The sequence below is a fragment of the Miscanthus floridulus genome, chromosome 19 (genome assembly GCF_019320115.1).
Source record: "Miscanthus floridulus cultivar M001 chromosome 19, ASM1932011v1, whole genome shotgun sequence".
Classification (NCBI taxonomy): Eukaryota; Viridiplantae; Streptophyta; class Magnoliopsida; order Poales; family Poaceae; genus Miscanthus; species Miscanthus floridulus.
Window position 1 is genome coordinate 12357789 of NC_089598.1, and position 21109 is coordinate 12378897.

General features: G+C 44.2%; 1 protein-coding gene across 3 annotated transcripts; it reads left to right on the top strand.

Moving 5' to 3' along the window:
- Positions 1-366: 366 nt before the first annotated feature.
- LOC136529496 (uncharacterized) lies at positions 367-19447 on the top strand. 3 transcript variants are annotated; one of them, XM_066522569.1, is made up of 5 exons: positions 367-492; positions 2256-2844; positions 3738-3821; positions 5102-5521; positions 17945-19447. In XM_066522569.1, the coding sequence occupies exons 2-5, from the start codon at positions 2266-2268 to the stop codon at positions 19031-19033; spliced, it is 2172 nt and encodes a 723-aa protein (XP_066378666.1). In that variant the 5' UTR covers positions 367-492; positions 2256-2265; the 3' UTR covers positions 19034-19447. The 3 variants fall into 3 exon arrangements, with proteins under 3 accessions (XP_066378666.1, XP_066378665.1, XP_066378667.1); XM_066522568.1 differs by having other exon boundaries at positions 400-492; positions 2259-2844; XM_066522570.1 differs by lacking the exon at positions 367-492 and having other exon boundaries at positions 2239-2844.
- The last annotated feature ends 1662 nt before the right edge of the window (positions 19448-21109 follow it).

Genomic DNA, 21109 nt, shown 5'->3' on the forward strand with positions numbered 1-21109 from the left:
GGAAGTCCGTGGGTTTTGCTCGCTACTAGCTGGTTCAAACATGTCCTTATACAGGGTCCATAGCAAATCATTAAAAGATCTATTCTTTCACTTGTTCTGCTCGTCTACTTTTTAGCCAACTTATATTTATTTTAACTTATTCTTTTTCACAGAAATACTATAACATCAGTTAAAATCAGCAGAAATACACCAGCGGAACAGAACCTTTGTTCTTCTTTTAATTTTGCATGTTGATATGACTATGGTAGAAGTCAGGTCACATCTGTAACTGTCACCTAATCAATCGGTATTTATTATGTTACTGTTTAGTAGTACTACGTTCGTAATAATGATTGTTTTTCCTGCAGCACACATCACGTCAGCAGCGGTGATTATTGTCCTTATACAAAGGAGTATAGTTCATCAGCCATGGCAAGTGCTTGCAAAACTCGCAGCGTGAGCGATCCATCTCCGGCTCCCTGAAGCCTGCATCTCGACCACCACTGGCACTATGTAAGTATAAGTCTGTTTTCTTTGTTTGTTTTGCCTTGCTAGCTACAACCTCTCCATACGATGATCTTGCGGTGCTCGCTCGCTAGCCTACAAATCCTTTTAGGCGGATGAGTCAAACTAGTGAAATCCCAGTCATTTGCTGTGAGATTTTGCACCAATTATTTCTATTATTCTCTCATACATGCGGAGAGAGAAAGCGCCACCACATCTATCGGTTTGCAGTCATCTCTTCTCTACTCCTGTCTCTCTCTCGCTCGGCCACCCACCAATGACCAACCTGCTCAGAACACAAGAGCATCATGCCATCATCGATGGCCTCCACCACCCCTGCTTTGGTGCTCCCTCTCGTTTGGATCGATCTATGCAGCGGCCGTGCCCTTGCTTTACTCTGTATCCCCATCTGAGCACAACGGCGGTGATTGCCCCGACAACAACCTTGCACCACAGGACAACAACGCTAGCTTCGCCGCGGAGGATAGCCGACGAGATGCCCCAGAGGGAGTGGGGCTAGTGGAGATGTACTCGTGCGACCCCAAGACGGAGTTCTTGGAGTCGAGCTTTGCATGGCCAAGATGGCGGCGGCGTATGGCACCCAGGGATGTTGGCGGAGCCGAAGTGCTGAGAGTTCAGGGAGTTGTTGTCTTGTCCCTTCTAGCTACCTAGAGCGCAATGACCACAGTGTCCACCATCGCGTCCTATAGCGTCCTTCGCCGACCTCATCGCGTGCAGGTGGCTGACCGAGCGGAGGAAGCCGCTCAGAGAGAGGAGCAGGAGGTAGGAAGTGGATAGAGCTGTAGCACAATCAGAGGCTACCTAGGAGGAGGATGAGACGACAGGAGGAAGACGACTGCAGAACGCCTGGGTCAATATCGTCCATTCATTGACATTTCTCTCTCACCCACACAGACCACGGAAATGAATATTTTAAATAAAAGCGGTGTCCACGGCAAAAGTACATGTACTGATGTACACTTTCGTTATGATATAGGAGTATTTGGTAAATTTCTAGTTTGACAGTGTGTATCAGCAACCATACAAGAATGGTGTCCCTGAGCAAATATATGTCAAACTTATGATTGTATATGATTAGATGAAAATATATGTGAAAATAGTAGTGGATCGGAAGCGGTTTATTTATTTCTTTATAATACAAAAACAATACATTTTTTAGTTTTTTCTTTATAATAAACACATTCTTAAAAAATATTTTTGTTAGGATTGCAGTGTGATTGCAGTAGTAGTGATTGCAGTTGCATCTTGGTGAAGAACACAAAAAGAATCCTATTGTGGTAAATAAAAGAAGGAAGCGGGTCTATATCTAATTCCTTCAATCATCACAGATACGAGAGCATCGGGGTGTTTGGTTCACTTTTCATCTTCTAAATCTAGTCTCATTTAGTCATTTTTCACTTAAACACTTTGACTAAATGGGGCTAAATGGGCTTTAGTCAACTAATCACTCAAATGTTGCTAAATGGAACTAAACCACACCTTTTAGTCAAGTTGCCTCACCTTTCAGTCACTTTGGAGCCAAATACCCTGGCTAAAAGGGACTAAAAGTCCTCTTTCAATCTCTTTTAGTCCACTAAACCAAACAGGGGGTGATTAAAGTTTAGGAGCTGGTTTAGATGACTAAATTTTAGAAGGTGCAAATTAAACAGGCCCTAAATGATTTCTCCTGAAGAACCACAAAAATCCTTCTTATTAAATCTTAATTAGACATGGCCTGGCATGTATATCATCTTTCTTCTCTGTTTCTGAAGCAGGAACACCATGCCCGTCAGTTTGGATATAAACAGCAAGGATATGGTGGAACTCGTAGATCGCCTAGGTCAATGCTTCCATTGGCTCAGGAGCAAAAACGTGCATATGTACGTCGGGAAGACCGAGCTCACCATCGAAAAGCTTGAGAAAGCCACGAAAGAACTCGAAGTCAGACTCAACGTCGCCATGGATTACATGTATGAAGCTCTACGCAATGGCTGGTCACTGAAGCGGCTGGCACTAGAATGGATTGAGCAAGGGCTAGTGTACATTGGCCATGCGGACGAGGTTATTGACAAGTACAAGAATCATCAGAGGGATGATTCCACTGCAAGCGATCTTCTTCATTGCCCCTGCGAAACCCTGTCGAGGCGCACAATCAACAGCAGGGCAATACTGAGGCTGAACGACATCCTTGACCACACGGACGCAGGCAAGAAATATCACGCGGAGGAGGAGGGTGGCATGGAGGCTGTGGCGACAACAGGGCAGAGAGGAGCCGGTGCCATCCGAAGTGATGATTGCGACTTGGAAGAGAGGTTTGCCAGGCTCGTATCTCTTTCAGTTTCACAGGGCTTGCGTAACGAGGTATGTTAATTATATCGTCAAGCTAACAAATAGCGGATCGTGGGTCTGTAGCGGATTGACCTTTATGCTGCAGATTACGAATAACGGGCACTATAGCGAACGCTAAGTTCCAATAGCATAGTCTAATAATCTAATATAATTTAGGTATATGTATATCTTAAAAAATATCTTTCTTACACATTAACAAATCAACTAAATACAAATTAATGATAGATTAATAAACATATATCCTAAAAAGTGTAAATAGATATTTAATTGTATTCGAAGAGTTGATTCTCGATCAAATATATCTTAAATTAGAATGAACTAGTTATATTTTCTGGACTTGGACCGCTATAGCGGACTGCTGTGACAAATAACGGCCGATATAGCGGCTTGGTACGTCAAATAACGGTTGCTAAGTTCCAATATGCTATATCCAAGCCACTATGTCATAGCGGTAGCGGTAAGGGGCTGCTACCGCTATTGTGGCCGCTACGAATGCTATTTAGTACCTTGATATAACTCCCTATATTCTACGAGTAAATTATTATAGGTCCTTGCACGTATGCTTTGCTACATGTACACTATGCTTTCTGTTTCAAATTACAAGTCATTTTTAGTTTGGTCTACAGTCATCAAACTTTATAAATGTAACCTGTTTTTTAAGAAAAAACACACCGACATCTATCAAAACAGTTTTATTAAATTCTCTATAAAATCTATCCTGATAATGTATTTATTTAAATGTCTAGAAATTAATATAATTTTCTTAATACACAGTTAAGGTTAGAGAAATTCTCTTTTTTTTTGCGAATAAAAGTTAGAGAAATTCAACAAACTAAAGTGTTCTTTAATTTAAAAGAGTACTGTAACGACTGGATTTGACTTCGTATCATTTTTTTTCCCTGAAGCCAACAACCTTCGCCGTGCCACCTGCAGATGGTTACTATGCCCGGGCACCATCGCCAGTGGTCAACGGCCATCACCAACGTGAGGTACTACTACATCCTCAGTGGCTTTGACTATTTTGTACATCATTTTTAGTATACATCTAAACATATGTTATATCTAGAATTCTAGATACATAGCCAATTTGATGTGCCAGAAAAGCTATAAAAACTTATAATTTGGAACAGATGGAGTACCAACTATACCAACTACATGACGACAAATCATGATTATGGCAATAACTTGAGAGATACTTCCTCTGTCCTAATATATAAGGCATATTCACGTTTTATTCAAGTCTCATAATATAAGACACGCTCTCTCTAGACACACATACGTTATATCGATGCAGTAATACTAGTGTTAAGAGAGAGAATTAAATACATTTTTTTGTCTTTGAATCAGAGGTGGTTACGCCTTATATATTGGGACAGATGGAGCATGTGCTGGGTTTTAGCCATGATTTCACCAAGTTCAAACAACTCATAAACACTGAAAAAATCTTGTGTACAACTCAGCCAAAGCAGCAATCGAGAATCCCCAAAAAATAACATCAAATTCTAAAAATGATAAATTTCATATTTATAGAGAGGAGAACAAACTTGCATAAGATTGATACTGGAATTACCTCAAGTTGTTCTATTACAATTCTCTCCTAATCTACCAAAAATCTAGTATGGCAAAAAGCTCAAGAACAAATAGCCTCACCTCTCTCTAACCCTGCAAAATTCTCAACCAGCACTGAAATGAGAGTCTAATCCCCAAGTTGTGCACACCACGACTAGTCATCTCCACTAAATATATGGACTTGGTTGGACTTGGTTATATATGCTTTTGAAATGGACTGCAACTCTAATGTTTAGGTACAAGCATGCCGTTAGCAATTGGATGGATGATATACATGATCCAAACGAGCTGGCTTGCGAGCTAAACGAGCTGAGCCGAGCCGAGCCAACTCTTTATTCTAACGAGCCAAACTGGCTCGTTATACCGCCCTAATACAGTTAATCGAGGGTTACATGCGCCATTTGTTTTACCTCATAATATATCCTGAAATTACTATGATAACTTGTATTTTAGGACGGAGCGAGTATGAGCTATTAAGAGCGTAACTAGGAAGTCTAAATCATCTTGATAACCGCTCATCATTCTTTAGTCAAGAACACATATCAATCTTCATTCTTCAAAGATGATGCAATAATTTAGCTTACGACAAATCTAAATAGACCTATATTTGTGATTAAATATATTAATTTTTTTACGTCATATATATGCACTTACTAAAATACCAGCAAGGACACTAACACACTTCCGGCAAAATCCGCAGTCCCTGGCACCAAGCGACATCCAAAAGATGAAGCTAAGTGGCTTGGCAAAGTACCATGCTTTCCCACGGGCCGAAAGCCTTCCGTGCGTTCCAGTGATGATACGAGTAAACGCCCCCGCGCACACTCGCCGATCTCGCGCCGCCATTGACCTCGTCATGGTGTTGGATGCCAATGCGCGCATGAAGGTTGACGGCAAGTTCGATCAGCTGAAGCAGGGCTGCATGTTCGTTATCCTCAACCTGGACGTAAGGGACCGGCTTTCCATTGTGACGTTCAGGATGAAGAAACAAGAGTTCACGCTCAAAAGCATGTCGGCCGACGGGAAGACATTGGCCAACAAGTTCGTCCGCCATCTGAAAGCTCATGCTTATGGAGAAAAAAGAACCGAAGCCAACGAGGCCATGGAACGAGCATATGAGGTATGTCCTCAGTCCAATTGTGCAAAAATTACTCCATTTCAAAATGTTGTTTAATTTTTGAGTGACTGCACCGTGAGTCCTTAAACTATCATTTAGGTCTACGAACTCAACTTTTCGAACGCTTCATTCTAAGTCCACTATATATAGGTCCAATGACAGATCTGAATTTACATTTAGAATAAACCATTTGAATAGTTGAAGGACATATATAGATGACTACTTTGAGAGTTCATGGACCCTGATAAAAACATGGAAAAAGTTTAGGAACCTACTGTGCATTTCACCTTTATTTACTTCTTCTTTTTTTGGCATCGGTTAAGGTTTTTATTAAGATATATTATATAGAAAACTATGCGTTAATAAGATAAATAGAATTATATTTACATAAAATGTAATTTCTTGCACCAATTATATGAAATGCCATACTTCATTCTAGAAATTAGAAATAAACCTATTTTTATCATTGAACTATATATAACTGAGTTGCATTGAGGCAATCAAACTACAAAAAGAGTTATTTTGACCGTCGAACTTTGGACACCAGCCTTCTAGTTTTACCAATATATGTATTTTTCTAAAAATAATAAAAATCTATAAAAAAAATATAACTACTTAATTTCAAATCCGAAAAACATTATTGGTACCAAAATTTTCTAAACATATAAAGAATCTATTGTTGCTCTATTTATAGCTTATTTGTTGCTATTGCTAGTGTCTTATGGCATGTAGTTGTGACTGTTACTTTATTTAAGTTATGGTTTTGTGCTTTGCTTTATTTTTGATTGCATGATTAGTTGATTACATGATGTTTGAGCTACTACCTAGCTTGTTGGAAATATTTTACCTTGTCAAGTGATTAAAATAAAATAAAATGCTGATTATGCAACATCTAAATAGAATATATACGTGTTTGGTCATGCCATCTGCAAGGTTGGTGCCACCTTTGAGATCTTCCATGTGACTCAAAGTTTGTTAGATGATCTTTTTGGTCGATCCTCTTGTCTAATATAGCACAAAGCAATAATATAAATAAATAACAGGCTCTCCACAAAAAAGTAATAAAAACTCTAGAGAAAGGAACAAGTAAGATACAAATAGCATTAAGTAAACCACAAGTCTTAAGATTATATTTTTGAAAAAAATGGAACTGGTTTCATATTTTTTATTTAAAATGAACTAGTTATAAATTTGAGGTTGAACTAATTTTTACTATTTTATATAAAATGCATATAGAGTCAAAACCCACTTTTGAAATCATCTTAAAGGTTAAATTCAGCCTAAACTCAGGATCTGATGATACTTCGATGATCAAAAATAGACTTTTTCCTAGATACTACTAGTAAAGTGTTAACTTCTAGTTATAGATTGACATTGTGGTTCCTAAAATGTATTTTGAAAAGGGTACAATTTTAGCTTGCCACGCTAAAAGAGTCAAGCTCAACAAGCACTACCGGACTCCCGGCCTTTGCCGAGAGCCCAATGCTCTCGGCAAAGACGATCTGACGCTCGGCAAACTATTTGCCGAGAGGAGCTCTCGGCAAAGAGCCTTCGGCAAAACATCTACCGGCAAAGGATTTTTTACCGAGAGCCCCTCTCGGCAAAACATTTACCGAGAGTAATGGCAAGGCTCTCGGCAAACTCTAGCTCTCGGCAAACTGGCGCGCCCTAGTAACGGCCAGGCGACGGGTAACGGTGGACAGCTTCTTTGCCGAGAGCGACTGTCGGCAAAGAACTTCTTTGCCGAGAGTGACTGTCGGCAAAGAATTGTAAAAAAAAGATTTGCGGCCGAGGTGGTTTTTAAAAAAAAAGGTTTGCCGAGAGCCGACCACCAAGCTCTTGGCAAAGAGGAAGCTTTGCCGAGAGCTAGGCTCTCGGCAAAGAGGCATATTTGCCGAGAGCCAGGCTCTCGGCAAAGAGTCCAGAGAGCTTTTTTTTAATTTTTGTTTATATTTCCAGCTTCAACGACACATTTCACAAATATAACACATCATCCACATCACATATATCACAAATATGTCATCCACATCACATGTCTCACATTATAATCCATCTAAACATCTCAAATCCAACAACACATGTCTATCTCAAAGTGCTAAGTTCATCTCACACAAGTTCATGTCACAAAGTGCTAATACATGATGAAGAACAATAGGCTCACTCCCAAGGCTCCCACCCTCCCGACGGCGGCTGCTGCTGCGGCGGACGGTGTGGATACGGCTCGTACCCCGACCCTCCCGGTGGCTGCTGACGCGGCGGAAGTTGTGGATACGGTTGGTGCCACGACCCTCCCGACGACGGCTGCTCAGGCACATCATTCGAACCCGCCGATTGATTCTGCACAAAGGAGAAGAAAAATTAGTAATTATAGTAATACTAAGGTATATAATTGTAATCTAAGCGTAGACAAGTCAAAATTTGCAGAACTAGGTATAAAATTGTAATCTAAGCCTAGACACATCAAAATTTCGGCAGCACCTCCCCTGCACGGTGGGGTTTCCAAAACCTGCAAGAAAACCAACGGCACGATGACCGCCCACCACATATCAACGGCACGATGGCCGGCACACATATATATCACCGGCACAAAGGCCTCCCATCACATATCAACGACACGATAGCCGACATGCACAGTAAAGAGCTTTTGTTAGAGAAGTTGAACTCACGTATGAGTAAGGTGGGTATGGGTAAGGCGGTGGAGGAGCGAACAGCTCTAGTGACGATGGACGACCCATCGTGACGCCAAGACTTGCCACGTACTGAGCCAATGTGTCAAACCTCGCCCGCTCGGCCTCCCACCTCTGTCGCTCGGCCTCCCGCTCCCTCTATCGCTCTTCCTCCACCCTAGCCTTATGCTCCTCGAGCGCATGCACCTGGGCCTATAATTTTTCACCGCATTGTTACAAGCAATTTCGAGGAATGTAAAACCAATGAACGACGAATAAAACAGAAGTAACCTGTAGTGCTGCCACACGATGCGTCGAAGTGTCCTGCCTTGGGCGTATGGGCACGCTACCGCTCGTGCTGCTTGTCCGGACCTGTGAGAGAGTGGGAGTGGTGTGCGGGTCGAGCGTGCTGTTGCCGATGAGGTACCGCCCATGCTTCTTGCCTCCTCCCACCCTCATGATGATGTCGCCGTCAATGTCCGCGGTGTGCGGATCCCAGTCTGCCCCATGGACTCCCCTTGCTGCCTCGGTGTACTGACTGATGCGCTCGGGGATGCTCTCGTTGGTGAACGACTCGGCTGGGTCATCCGGGTTCCAGTTGATGTTGTCTGTTGCCTTGCCCTTGTGGGCCAGAACCCATGACTTGAGCTCTCCGCATGGCTGGTTTTGATGTGCAGCCGACTGTGAGAAAAACAACAAGACGATTATAAATCATGCAGGAATAAACGTCTAAAAGAATAAATGAAGCTACACCAAGTCACGTACCCATCTAGCTCTGAATTCGTGGATGTTAAGGTTGCCCTGGTGGTGTGATACACCTGGCATCAGCAAACGTCGTTCCCGGAGGATGGTGTGGTTATCCGCCCAATTGCCACTCACCCACCTGTCGACCATCATCTGCCAGGCCCACGTTTTATTGGCGCACCAGCCAGGAGGCACCTGTACGACATCAAGTACATTGATAGATATAAGAACAATTCAAGCCTACCCAATCTCAGAAGAAATCAATATTGATGTTGTATATTTACCTTCAGGTACTGCTCTTTGGTCAGATGCATTAATCTTGCATCTTCTTTCTTTACCTTCCGATGCTCGTAGACGGCATAGTAATCGATGATGGCCTAGAGCCGCGCCTCGTAATGCATGTCTGAGATGCGACATCTAAAAGATTTGGCCGACGCCTTGGCCGCCCTCGCCTCGTAGCCCTCGGCGCATTTGAAGAAGTCCTACATATAGAAAAGATGTATCAATACACTGGTTCAAGAAACTCTAGCGAATGCAATGTATTGAGCAAAGTAGTGGGAGGAAGACTTACCCAAAACTCGCACATAACCCGCTCCGCCACGCTTTCGTACGTGCGGCCCGTCTCATCCTCTGCATCAGGGGCAGCGACGTAGTGCTCGTACGTGTAGGCCGGCTCCAGAGCTTCGGTGTAGCGAACCAAGCCTGGGAAGTGTTCCCTGCAGAGAAGACCCAGGATGCCATTGGGCAACCTTTTGTGAGCACCTAGGACCACGACCTTCCAAGACCTGCGTAAGTAATTAAGAAAAAACTGTTAGTTTCCATTGTGATTCTATCATATGTTGGAGCGAAAAAATGTAAAAGTTACGTACTTTTGCCCAACGGGTCGAATGACCGGGCGTAGAGCCTCAGGTATTGGCCGCTCAGGTAGGCTCGCCGGACCTCGTTGGTAGACACCCGAGGTTCCGGTGGAACTGGAACCTCCTGCCTCGGCCTCCTGCTCATCCTCCCGCTCCTCTTGCTCATCCAGCTGCTCGGCCTCCTGCTCGGCCTCCAGCTCATCCTCTCCCTGTTGAGCCTGCTCGTCCACCTGCTCTTCCTCCCGCTCCTCCTCGGGCTCTGGTGCTGCTGCTGCTGCAGGCTGAGGCGATGGCGCCCTAGGCCTCCTCTCGGCCGCCCTCCTCCTCCTCCCCTGAGGTGGTGCCGACCCCCCAGCTTCACCTGAGGGCCTTGGTGTACTGCCCCCTGTGTCGTAAAGCGACCTGACCGCCCGCAAAGCTCTGCGGCCCGCCATCTTTGCACAATCACCTACAAGACATAAACAATAAGATCGGATTAGATGGATCATAAACAAGACATTATTATAAAGAGATGCAAAATAAATAAAGCATAATTAAAAAATAACATAATATTACATGTATTAGAAATAATCATCCCCATCGGGATTAGCTGGATTATAGCTCTCATCATCACTGTCAGTCATGTCGAAATGTTCAACACTTTCCAAAGGAGCAACTATGTCATCATTGCCATTGCCAATATGTAATCCTTCAAGTAACGCCAAGTCCTTCGCATTTTCCACCTCATCCCCCTCGTCCACATCAACATCCATTTCATTGTCTACTTCCATTTCCATAGCTCCGGTTAAGTCAATCTCAAAAGTCCCTTGTAGGCCCTCTTCTTGATAGAACTCTCCATCATATGTGTTTGGGTCGAAGTTGTAGTCTTCGGCGTTTGGGGAAGGTGCTTTACCGTGCGGCGATACCTTGTGCACAATATCCCAACCCTGAAGACGAGGGTCCCTTTGGCACGAGTAGGGGAGATAATAAACTTGTGTGGCCTGTTGAGCCATAATATAGACATCCTTTCCACCATAGACGGAATCCTGTCGAATTTCTACTAGCCCAAGGGAAGGACTTCGTCTCGTTTCTTGAGGATCAAACCAATGGCATTTGAATACGACAAGGTTAAGAGGTTTGCGACCATGAAACCTAAGTTCGTATATTTCTTCAATTCTTCCATAATACTCGGCCCCATCAAGGCCGCCAGTAAAAACTCCGGAATTCGTGGTTCTTCAATTGGGCCGGCTCTGCTCGTGTCTTGTTGTGTGAAATCGGTATCCATTCACATCATAACCAGAAAATGACTTGACCCTATGTTCAAAGCCATTGGCAACCTGTCTCAACTCTGGATTCATAGTCAAATCGGTTTGGCTCTGCAAGGTCAAGGAGGATAGATCGTTAAATTGGAATGTACAAGCAACTGGGAATGTGAATCGGCGAACGAGCTAAATTGCATAGTACCTTTTGTTTGAACCAAGAAATAAAATCGGAGATTCCATTTCCCGCACCCTGATGAAGAATGGTGTCACGTTCTTGCGGGGTAGGTTCCCTTGATAGATGCCAGTTCTCATTAATAAACTCCCTGTAACAACGAGAAACAAGGAGGTTGGATGCAGAATGTTGACGGCATATTTAATTAACAAGTTCGTGCAAGAAGCCACTTACTGCATGTACGGCTCCATTTTGGTAAGATTGGTGAACACATATATAATGATTGTGAGCCAATCTTCGTTTTTCAACAACAATGAGGTCGCATCACTCGCACTTCCAAGTTGCCCTTGGAAAAGGCTAAGTTTTGATTCATTTTCACCAGCATTGTAACGAGGGGGTCGATTATGCACGCTAGGAAGCTTGTCACCATAGTATGCTTGTGTGAAGTTAGTAACCTCCTCTAGAACGAATGCCTCCGCCATGGAAGCCTCGATTTTGCATTTGTTTCTGCATTTCTTCCGAAGAACCTTTAGACATCTCTCGATTGGATAGCACCAACGGGCCTACACGGGCCCCCCCATTCGTGCCTCATACGAGAGGTGCAGAATCAAATGCTGCATCGGGTTGAAGAAGCCGGGTGGAAAGATCATCTCCAACTTACAGAGCAACACAGGTGCTATTTTTTCCAATTCTGCAACCATGCTACGAGATAACTCCTTGGCACAAAGCTGGCGGAAGAAATAGCTCAACTCGGCTAGCATCTTCCACACATGCTCAGGGACATAGCCTCGGAGCATCGCCGGAAGAAGACACTCAATCCATATGTGATAGTCATGACTCTTCAGGCCGTTGATTCGCAAGGTAGATAAGTTCACTCTCCTCCTCAGATTCGTTGCATACCCATCAGGGAACATTAATGTTTTGAACCATTCTAATACTTCTCTCTTTTGTTCCGGTTTCAATCTGTAATCGGCCTTAGGCCTTGTCCATTTCTTGCCGCTTCTAGGAGGTTGCATGTGTTGCTTTGGTCTATCACATATCGTTGCCAGGTCCAGTCTCGCCTTTACATTGTCCTTCGTCTTATCCTTAATGTCCATGATCGTTGCCCAAAGCGCCTCGGCAACATTCTTCTCGGTGTGCATTACATCAATGTTGTGTGGAAGAAGAAGGTCGTTATAATAGGGGAGCATCAACAAGGGCGACTTATGAGTCCACATATGCTCCTCACCATATCCCACGAACCTACCATCTTTTTCATTGATCCGAAGAGCATCTATCTGATCATGAACCTCGGCACCGGTCATCATCTGTGGTGCGGGGTCTGTAACCATGACACCTTTAGTAAAGTTCTTGATGTCTCGTCTGAATGGATGCTCAGCAGGGAGGAATTGTCGATGTTTGTCGAACATGGAATATTTGCCGCCCTTCTGCAGCCAATTGAACTGCAGAGCTACCTTGCACAAGGGGCATGGAAACTTCTCGTGAACACACCAAGCGCTGAATATCCCATATGCTAGGAAGTCATGCATGGAGTATTGATACCAAACATGCATGTTGAAGTTTGTCTTTGTAGCTCGATTGTATGTCCATACACCATGGTCCCAAGCATGGACCAGTTCATCGAACAAAGGCTCCATGAACACACCCATGTTATTCCCAGGGTGTTCTGGAATTATCAACGATAAGAACACATTCTGTCGTTGGAAGGAGACGCCAGGGGGGAGATTGAGAGGGATAACAAACACGGGCCAACAAGTGTATGGGGCAGCCATCATTCCATAAGGATTGAACCCATCTGTTGCCAGTGCAACACGCACATTACGTGCCTCCCCACTTTTGTTACGATGAATGTTATCAAAGTGATGCCATGCTTCACCATCGGCTGGATGTACCATCTTCTTAGGACTGTATCTTTTTCCATTTTTGTGCCATATCATTTGTTTCGTGGACTCCTCTGTCATGAATAACCGTTGGATCCTCGGTATGAATGGAAGGTACCGTAGGATTTTCACGGGGTACGGACTCTGCCTCTTCTCACCATCACTAGAGTCTACCTCCAGATACCTAGAGGATTTACACTTTGGACAGTACTTTGCATCCGCGTGTGCTTTTCTAAAGAGGACGCAACCCTTCGGACAAGCATGTATCTGCTCATACGGCATCTTAAGTGCACGAAGGACCTTCTGCGATTCGTACATGTTCTGTGGTAGAAGGTGACCGGTCAGAAGGATGGAGCCAATAACTGTCAACATTTCATCAAAGTTCTCTCGACTGAGGTTGAACTGGGACTTTAAGGCCATTAAGCGTGAAATGCCATCAAGCTTTGAAATATGTGTGTGGCCATGAAGGGGTTTCCCTGCTGCAGACAACATGTCGTAATACGCCTTTGCGCTTGCCTCTGGCTCCTCCTCCTCCTGCTGCCTACGTCCGTCAGCGAAGTGTGCTTCGTGAAAGTCATCTAACCAAGCTGCTACCCCGGCATCAGCATTGTAATCCTCAACACGTGGTCTCACCAACTCCTCTCTCACACGATCGGCTTCACCGTGGTGGGTCCACTAGGTATAGTTTTTCGTAAATCCATGCCTAGCCAGATGTGAAGTCATCACCTCCTTTGTCTGCCTCTTTCTGTTCTTACAGTTGATGCAGGGACAAAAAACGGCACGCACTCCGGGAGCCTGGTCAAATACTTGCTTGATGAAAGCCTCGGTCTTGTCGACCCATTCTCTGGTAATCTCATGGGCGCTCCGGCGGCCCAAGTACATCCACTCACGGTCATCCATCCTCTAACATATATATCACTAAGTAATAAATATAACCATGGACTTGCATCTACACGTCGTTCCTACCATGCATAGGTAAGGATAGGTCCTAATCCCACCCGAGGATGCGTAGATGGTGTTAGTTCCCATGGTCTGGTCCTATCCGAAACAGAATTTCGGCAGCACCTCCCCGCTGTTCTCCAAATACACGTCCCGACAGGGAGATCGTGTATCCGGAGAACAACAGGAAGGTATTGTCGAAACTCTGTCTCGGATCAGAGCAGACCATGGAAACTAACACCATCTGCGCATCCTCGGGCTGTCCAAAAAACGTGGACAATTCGAAACAGATACGGTTATTGATATGCAAAGATCTGCATATTTCTAACCGTATCTCTTTCGAACGGAAGACACCTAACTGGGTTACGTGGAGATACATGACCAGGACAAAGAAAGAGTGGTTATACCTTAGGTGGCGGTGAAGTCAGGCTAGCGGGGCCGTGGCGGGTCGGTGCAGTGGCGAGGCGACGCGGTGCGGGCAGACCTGGGGACACCGGGGTACTCCGACTCGACTCCTGCAAAAAGAAAGAAAGAAGCAAAATAACGTCAACTCAAAAATTCGGCAGCATCTCCCCTGAACGGTGAGGTTTCCAAACCTGAAAGAAAACCACGGCACGATGGCCGATAACCACATATATATCAAGGAACCACATGCAGCTTAATTATCAACTACTACTACTCTAACTACTACAACTACTACTATCAAGCTGATAAGAAACTTATCTTTCCCATCTCATTCAGTTCCATCATTTTTTCGTTCTCAGCATTCAGAAACACTATCAAGCTTAGAAAATTGTATGACTTCGACCAGAAAGCTTACACAATTTCCACTGCCATATCTGGTGGCAAAAGGGAATTGGCAAATTTGTTTGTGCATCATTTCAATCAAGTTCGCTTCTCGTGGAACAGTACATGTTTGAATTCACAAGCAATACATTCCCTGTTAATCCTATTTTGCCTTCTCATCATTTCAACCAGCAAATAATTTTCAGACACTTTGCTTGTCTATAGCAAACAATGTGACAAATGGATTTAGGATGCACAGTAATTTAGTAAATGCAGGAATTCTCCTTTTAAGAAATACAAATTCGGATATTTCTATTTTTAACATTATAATCCAGTTAGCCTCTTTTTGCTCACGGAGATAACTTAGTTTATTTGACAAGAAAACAAAGTACTACTACATGATACATTGCAACTGTGCACGAGGAAGAAGTTTTAATTAAATTCTTTAGATGTTTCATCACAGGTGCCAGCTCAGTAGCTGTTTCATCATTCCATATCAATCACCAGCCCATAGCAGCCAAGAATCATCAGTACGGAAGAAAAAGAAACTACTAGTAACTCTCGCCTGAGCTTAAACATATGAGAAACTGTCATCTGAGTTTAAACATCTGAGATAAACAAAATGTCTGAGCTTAAAACCACACTACATTACTGTCAAGCAAACGACATGCAGCAAAAGATCTTACCCTCACAGTTACCTCTAATAATAATGATAGTTATTTAAATTTAATTGCATTTTATATACATAGCATACGACATTCAAATCAAAGCAGATCAATGGATGCAGAACCGCATGCTGAAATGAAATTAGATTCGATCCGAATACAAATTCACAAAGCATAAAGGGAAGAGAAAGGGGTGGGCATACCTGTTGGGTGGCCGACGAAGACCTGACGAAGGGTACGATGAAGACGCGAGCGCCTGGCGTGCAGCGGCGGCGGCGGCGACCTTGACTCCTGGCGTGACGGAGGCACGGAGCAGGATGGGGCGGGCTGGCTCGGGCGGAGCGGCGGCGGCAGCGCGCGCGGCTGGGCGTGGCGGGCTGCGGCGGCGGCGGGGCTGCGGCCGAAACGGTTCACGCGGCTTGCGGGGCTGCGCCGAATCGTTTAAGTGGTGAAGCCACTTTGCCGAGAGCCAGATCTGGGAGGCTCTCGGCAAACCTTCCCCCTTTGCCGAGAGCCCCCAGATCCGGCTCTCGGTAAAGTTATTTTTTTCAAATTCGATTCGAATTTTTTAACTAGCTAACTGCACAAAAAAATATAAAAAAATAAAAATTATTATTTGCCGAGAGTAGCTCTCGGCAAACCTCTTCGCCGAGAGCCAGCTCTCGGCAAAAAATTGATCCAGGCCAGGTAAAAAAAAAGAAATCTGCGCCGAGAGCGGGACTAGTTGCTCTCGGCAAAGAGTCTTTGCCGAGAGCAATCCCCTGAAGCTCTCGGCAAATCAAATCCAAAAAAAAATTAATAAACAACAAACGGCTCCGGAAAAATACGAATTTTTGCCGTGTTACAACTTATGCTCTCTAATGGCTATACAAAAAGTTTGGAACTCCAAAACTAATTCGACCGTGACATTGTTTGAAAATCCTAATGACTCCTTCTCAACTTTATGAAACTTATTCGGAGATGTCTCAGATTATAAGAATCATACGCGACCACTTGTGCGAAACATTTTCAATTTTTTACCACAGCCTCCAAGTGTGATACCATGACTTCATTGCAAATATCACAATTTTCCGACTTCGTTTCCTTTTTTAAGAATTTTTAAATCGTTGGGCGACATATGTTCGTGGTCTTCAATTCGTAAAATAAAAGGTGAAAAAACATCAACAAGATGTTATTTGCCCTCAATAATGCATAAATAGCATGAATATCATTTTCTACTTAATTTTTTCCCGTGTTTAAATCAATCGCTGTTCAAATTTTAATCGATTAAAAAAACTCATAGAAATGCAATTAATTAATTATATATAGCAAATAATTACAAAAATACACAAAATTTTAATATTGAGTACAACCTGTAGTATGTCTGTAGAGAAAAAAGTTTGGAGCATATGAAAGAAAAAATTATTTAATTGGAGAGAGTTAGGAGAAGAGAAACACATACACATGAAATATAGAAACCACATTTGCCGAGAGCCTGGGAGGGGCTCTTGGCAAATTTTTGCCGAGAGCAGCTCTCGGCAAAGAGGTTTGCCGAGAGTAGTAACGGAGGGGCTCTCGGCAAAGCGGTGACGCCATCAGGGCAGGTTACGGCTATGGGCCCGCGGCAATGTTTTGCCGAGAGCCTTATTTTGCCGAGAGCGCGGCCTACGGCAAAGGACCGTTTTGCCGACAGGCATTTTTTGCCGAGCGCGGCTCTCGGCAAAACGGCCCACTTCGCCGAGAGCTGTTGCTTGCCGAGATGCAGGCCCACGGCGATCCTGTCACTTGCTGACAGCCTATGTTTGCCGAGAGCCGCTCTCGGCAAACGTTTTATTTGCTGAGAGCCCGCGTTTTTGCTCTCGGCAAAAATATAGGATCTCGGCAAAGGAAGTTTTCCCGGTAGTGAAGTTTATCTAACGTGCACACTCACATTCTACCCTTACAAACACTTCTGACAGACTTCTGGCAGACGTCAACAAATCTTAAAACCAATGAGCTTATCGCATGCGCTAGTTGCCGATAGGCATGTCACCTGCCACCAGGGGCGGATCTAGCGGTGGGGCGGGGGGGGGGGGGGGGGGGGGGGGCTCAAGCCCCCCCTACCCAAACCGAATCAGTGCAAATTACTGTAGAGCCCCTATGAATTTTTAGGCAAAGTTCTATAGTATAGAGGGGGCTGAGACTTAAGATCGAGCAGCAGTGTTGTTCAGTCCCCCCTAAAATATTTCCTGGATCCGCCGCTGCCTGCCACTGAAAAAATAATTAATCAATAACATGAGTATTGAATCTCACCAACTAGACTATGCTCAGTTCACTTAATGCATTATTTGTTGTCTCTGAAATATTCGGAATTCATCTCTTTATAATTATTATTTACGCTGCTTGGATAGTATAAGCCTATGAATAGATATTCGCCTTATCCGCATCTATTGATAAAGAACTCCCATAATTTCGATATTCTGAAGTTGCATTTTTCTTTGACGGTATGGTTTTGCAGATTCTTGGTGAGCCAGATGGAAATCCTGTGAGAAGCGTTCTGCTCCTCGCCGATGGACAGCACGAAACAATACTCGAGGAAAGCTTGAAATCCACAGAAGTTCTTCTAAAGAGCAAATACCCTACCTACACCTTCGGCTTCGGTCGGGACCACGACCCACGCACGCTGTATTACCTTGCAACCAGCGGATACGGCACCTACTCCTTCGTCACCGAGAGCAGGAGCATCCGGGACGCCATGGCGCTCTGCATCGGCGGCCTGACGTCCATCGTCGCACAGGACGTGAAGGTCACTATCCGTTCGGCGCATGAAGACGTGGAGATACAACACATCATGTCCGGAGGCCACGACTGTCGTCGTCGTCGCGTGGCATCCGGGGGCATATCATCAGGGTTTACTATTGATGTCATAGATCTCTACGCAAGCGAGGAGAAGAAGTTCATCGTCTACGTGAACGTCCCGCAGGAGGAAGCAGCTGCCGCCATTTTCCCTGCCGGGACACCGAAGACCAAGCTCTTGGCCGTAACGGCGACGTACTACTGTCCCCTCACCAGGACTGCCGTGAGCACGGACACAGTGGAGGTGTCCGTGGAGAGGCCCAGAAAGCTTCCGGCCACAGATCGCGGCATGTCCGTCGACGTCGAGGTGGCCGGAGAGCTTATTAGAGCCGACATGTTCAACCGCGTCGAGAAGGTATGGCTTGAGAGCACACCGTGTACCTCGTACATGAATCTGCGTGTGCCGTGCAAGATGCTGCGGAGGCAACTTACCAAACTGCAGAAGTCCATCGGCAGCTCTGAGATGGCTCGTGAAGCCAGGGAAAGATGGGACGACCTTGCCACGGATCTGGAGAACATGAAGGATATATCCAACATTGGTCGCTTCTCCATTGAGTCGACAGGGGAAGCTTATCTCTCCCCCAGCCCCAGGATCACAGGGCTGCCGTACATGCTCTCGTGGCTGAGCTCGCACCGGTGGCAACGTGCAGCGACGCCAGGTTCAAGCTCCAAGAGCCGGTGGTTCAATTTCAGGACTACCCGGATGCAGAACATGATCGACTCTGTGGATATCGCACCCATAGCCTTATAGGCGAGGAGCTACGCGGCTGGCATCTTGCTCCTGCTCCTGCTCCTGCTCCTGCACAAAGGATAGCCGTCGGCCCTATGCTCTTGCTCCTGTGGATGATCTTAGATCGACTGATTGTTTCCACGGCGAGATAGATTTGTGCTACGGCGAATTCAATTCCCCCACCTCACCCTAAGCCCCTGCTATCATCAGCTTATTCATTTGCCAGGTCCCAGATGGAACGACGCCAACTTTAGTTCATTCGGATGATGTTGGAGTCAATCATCGACGTTGTGAGGGTGAAACTGAGTATAAATTCTGGTAAATGGATGGATAGGACCCTTGTAATTTCGCCAACGACGATGAACTGATGAGGCATCATCCATCATCATCTTCAGTGAACTCGATCACTCGTTATCGTCTTCGTCCTGTAATAGAACGAAAGGAGGCCCTATTCTAGCCTCCCTGCTTATTACATTGTGAATCTGAATTTTTCTCTCTGATTTGTGGCCACCTATACTGAAAAATCAAGCAAGAGTGTTTACCTGTTGCATTGGCTGAACCTAATATCTGCATTCTAAAAGCAACTAGTTTAACACAGAGGGTGCCTTTGGATTTTTCACAGGAAAAAAACGCAAGAAACTGAGGAAAAAAAATCCTGCATTCTAATTTTCTAAAGGAGGTCAGGTGACGGTGTATGTAATACGGAACTTATAGACGTTACATCAAAGACAAATGTATTCTTCCTCGATCCTCACAAGAAAGCAAACAACTTGCATTGTGTAGGCGTGGACAATTGCATTGTGTGATTAGCTTAATTGGAGAGTGCTATGATATTGATCACTCTTTACCTACAAAGGTGTTTTAAACCACATGCAGAAAGAAAGGCTCTAGTTTTGCATGAGAAGAGCAATGGCCAATTTGGAACAAAGCTGTTTGACGGTCATGGTATATAGTTAGTCCTTTATGTACAAAAAGGGGCACTGTTGAATTTTTTGTGTGGAGAAAAGGTTTGCTAAAGAGTGATGTTCTTAGGAAAACAAGCATCTTTCAAAAGTCAACCCAAATCCAAAGAGCCCAAAGTGGTCCATGGGTCGAAGATGTCCCATTTTCCCATGGTCATGGTATTATTGTGACTACGGTCGTCCTTGCATGCAAAAGGGGCAATAACATAACATTTGTAAGACATGCCAAAGAAAAAGAAGATAGTCCAATCATTGTGAAAAAAAGGAACGATCACCAACATGTGTTCGGGGTTTGGATATGTTGAATTTTTTTTTTTACGAATTAAAACCAAGTTATTGGTGTCTCTACCCTGCTCGTTAAAACTAAGGGTCATTTGGGACACATAAGTCATAAAGGATTTCACATGAACCAGTTTAATTTCAAAAGAAAAGGAGCGGTAGGGTTAAGGGAAAATTCTTGTGTTCTAAACAGGGCCCAATAAATGGAGTGAAATGTTATGATGGGTCCATTCAAATAGCTACAGCAATACGCAATAACCTTAGGGTAAGCGTGGACTAAATTAAAGTTTAGTCCATCGTTAGATAATAGGCTAAACATGGACTAATTAAAAAATTCTTTTTCTAATGAGTTCTACTCATCAATTAGCCTCTCATAGTTTTTGTTAGACCATGATTAGTTCATGTTTCGGTCTTTTATTTGGCATCCAAACACATGGACTAAAGTTTAGTTTAGTCCATCCAAACACCCCCCACTTTTGGCCAAAAAAAAAAACTTACTGCTAAAACTAAATCGTGTACATTTGTATCCATTGTTGTTGTACTGCTACTGTTGTGGGTTACATAAACTGGAGGGCCTTTTTTATTTGAGCAACAGGAAGACAAATGTGCCCCACAAGGCCAAGAGTGGTTTTATATAATTGCTAAAAGAAGAGCTGCCAACTGCTTCACTTCAAAGAGGCTCAACTCAATTATTGGCAGTGTGCTGGAACGGATTAATAAAGTCCTAAGGCATGTATAATAGTACAAGTAGCAAATAATAGACCAATGAATGAATATATAATTGTCTGTATGTACAATCATAATGAAGTAGCAACCCATTTTCTTTACAGCGAATAGAACATAGTTGGGCTATAAT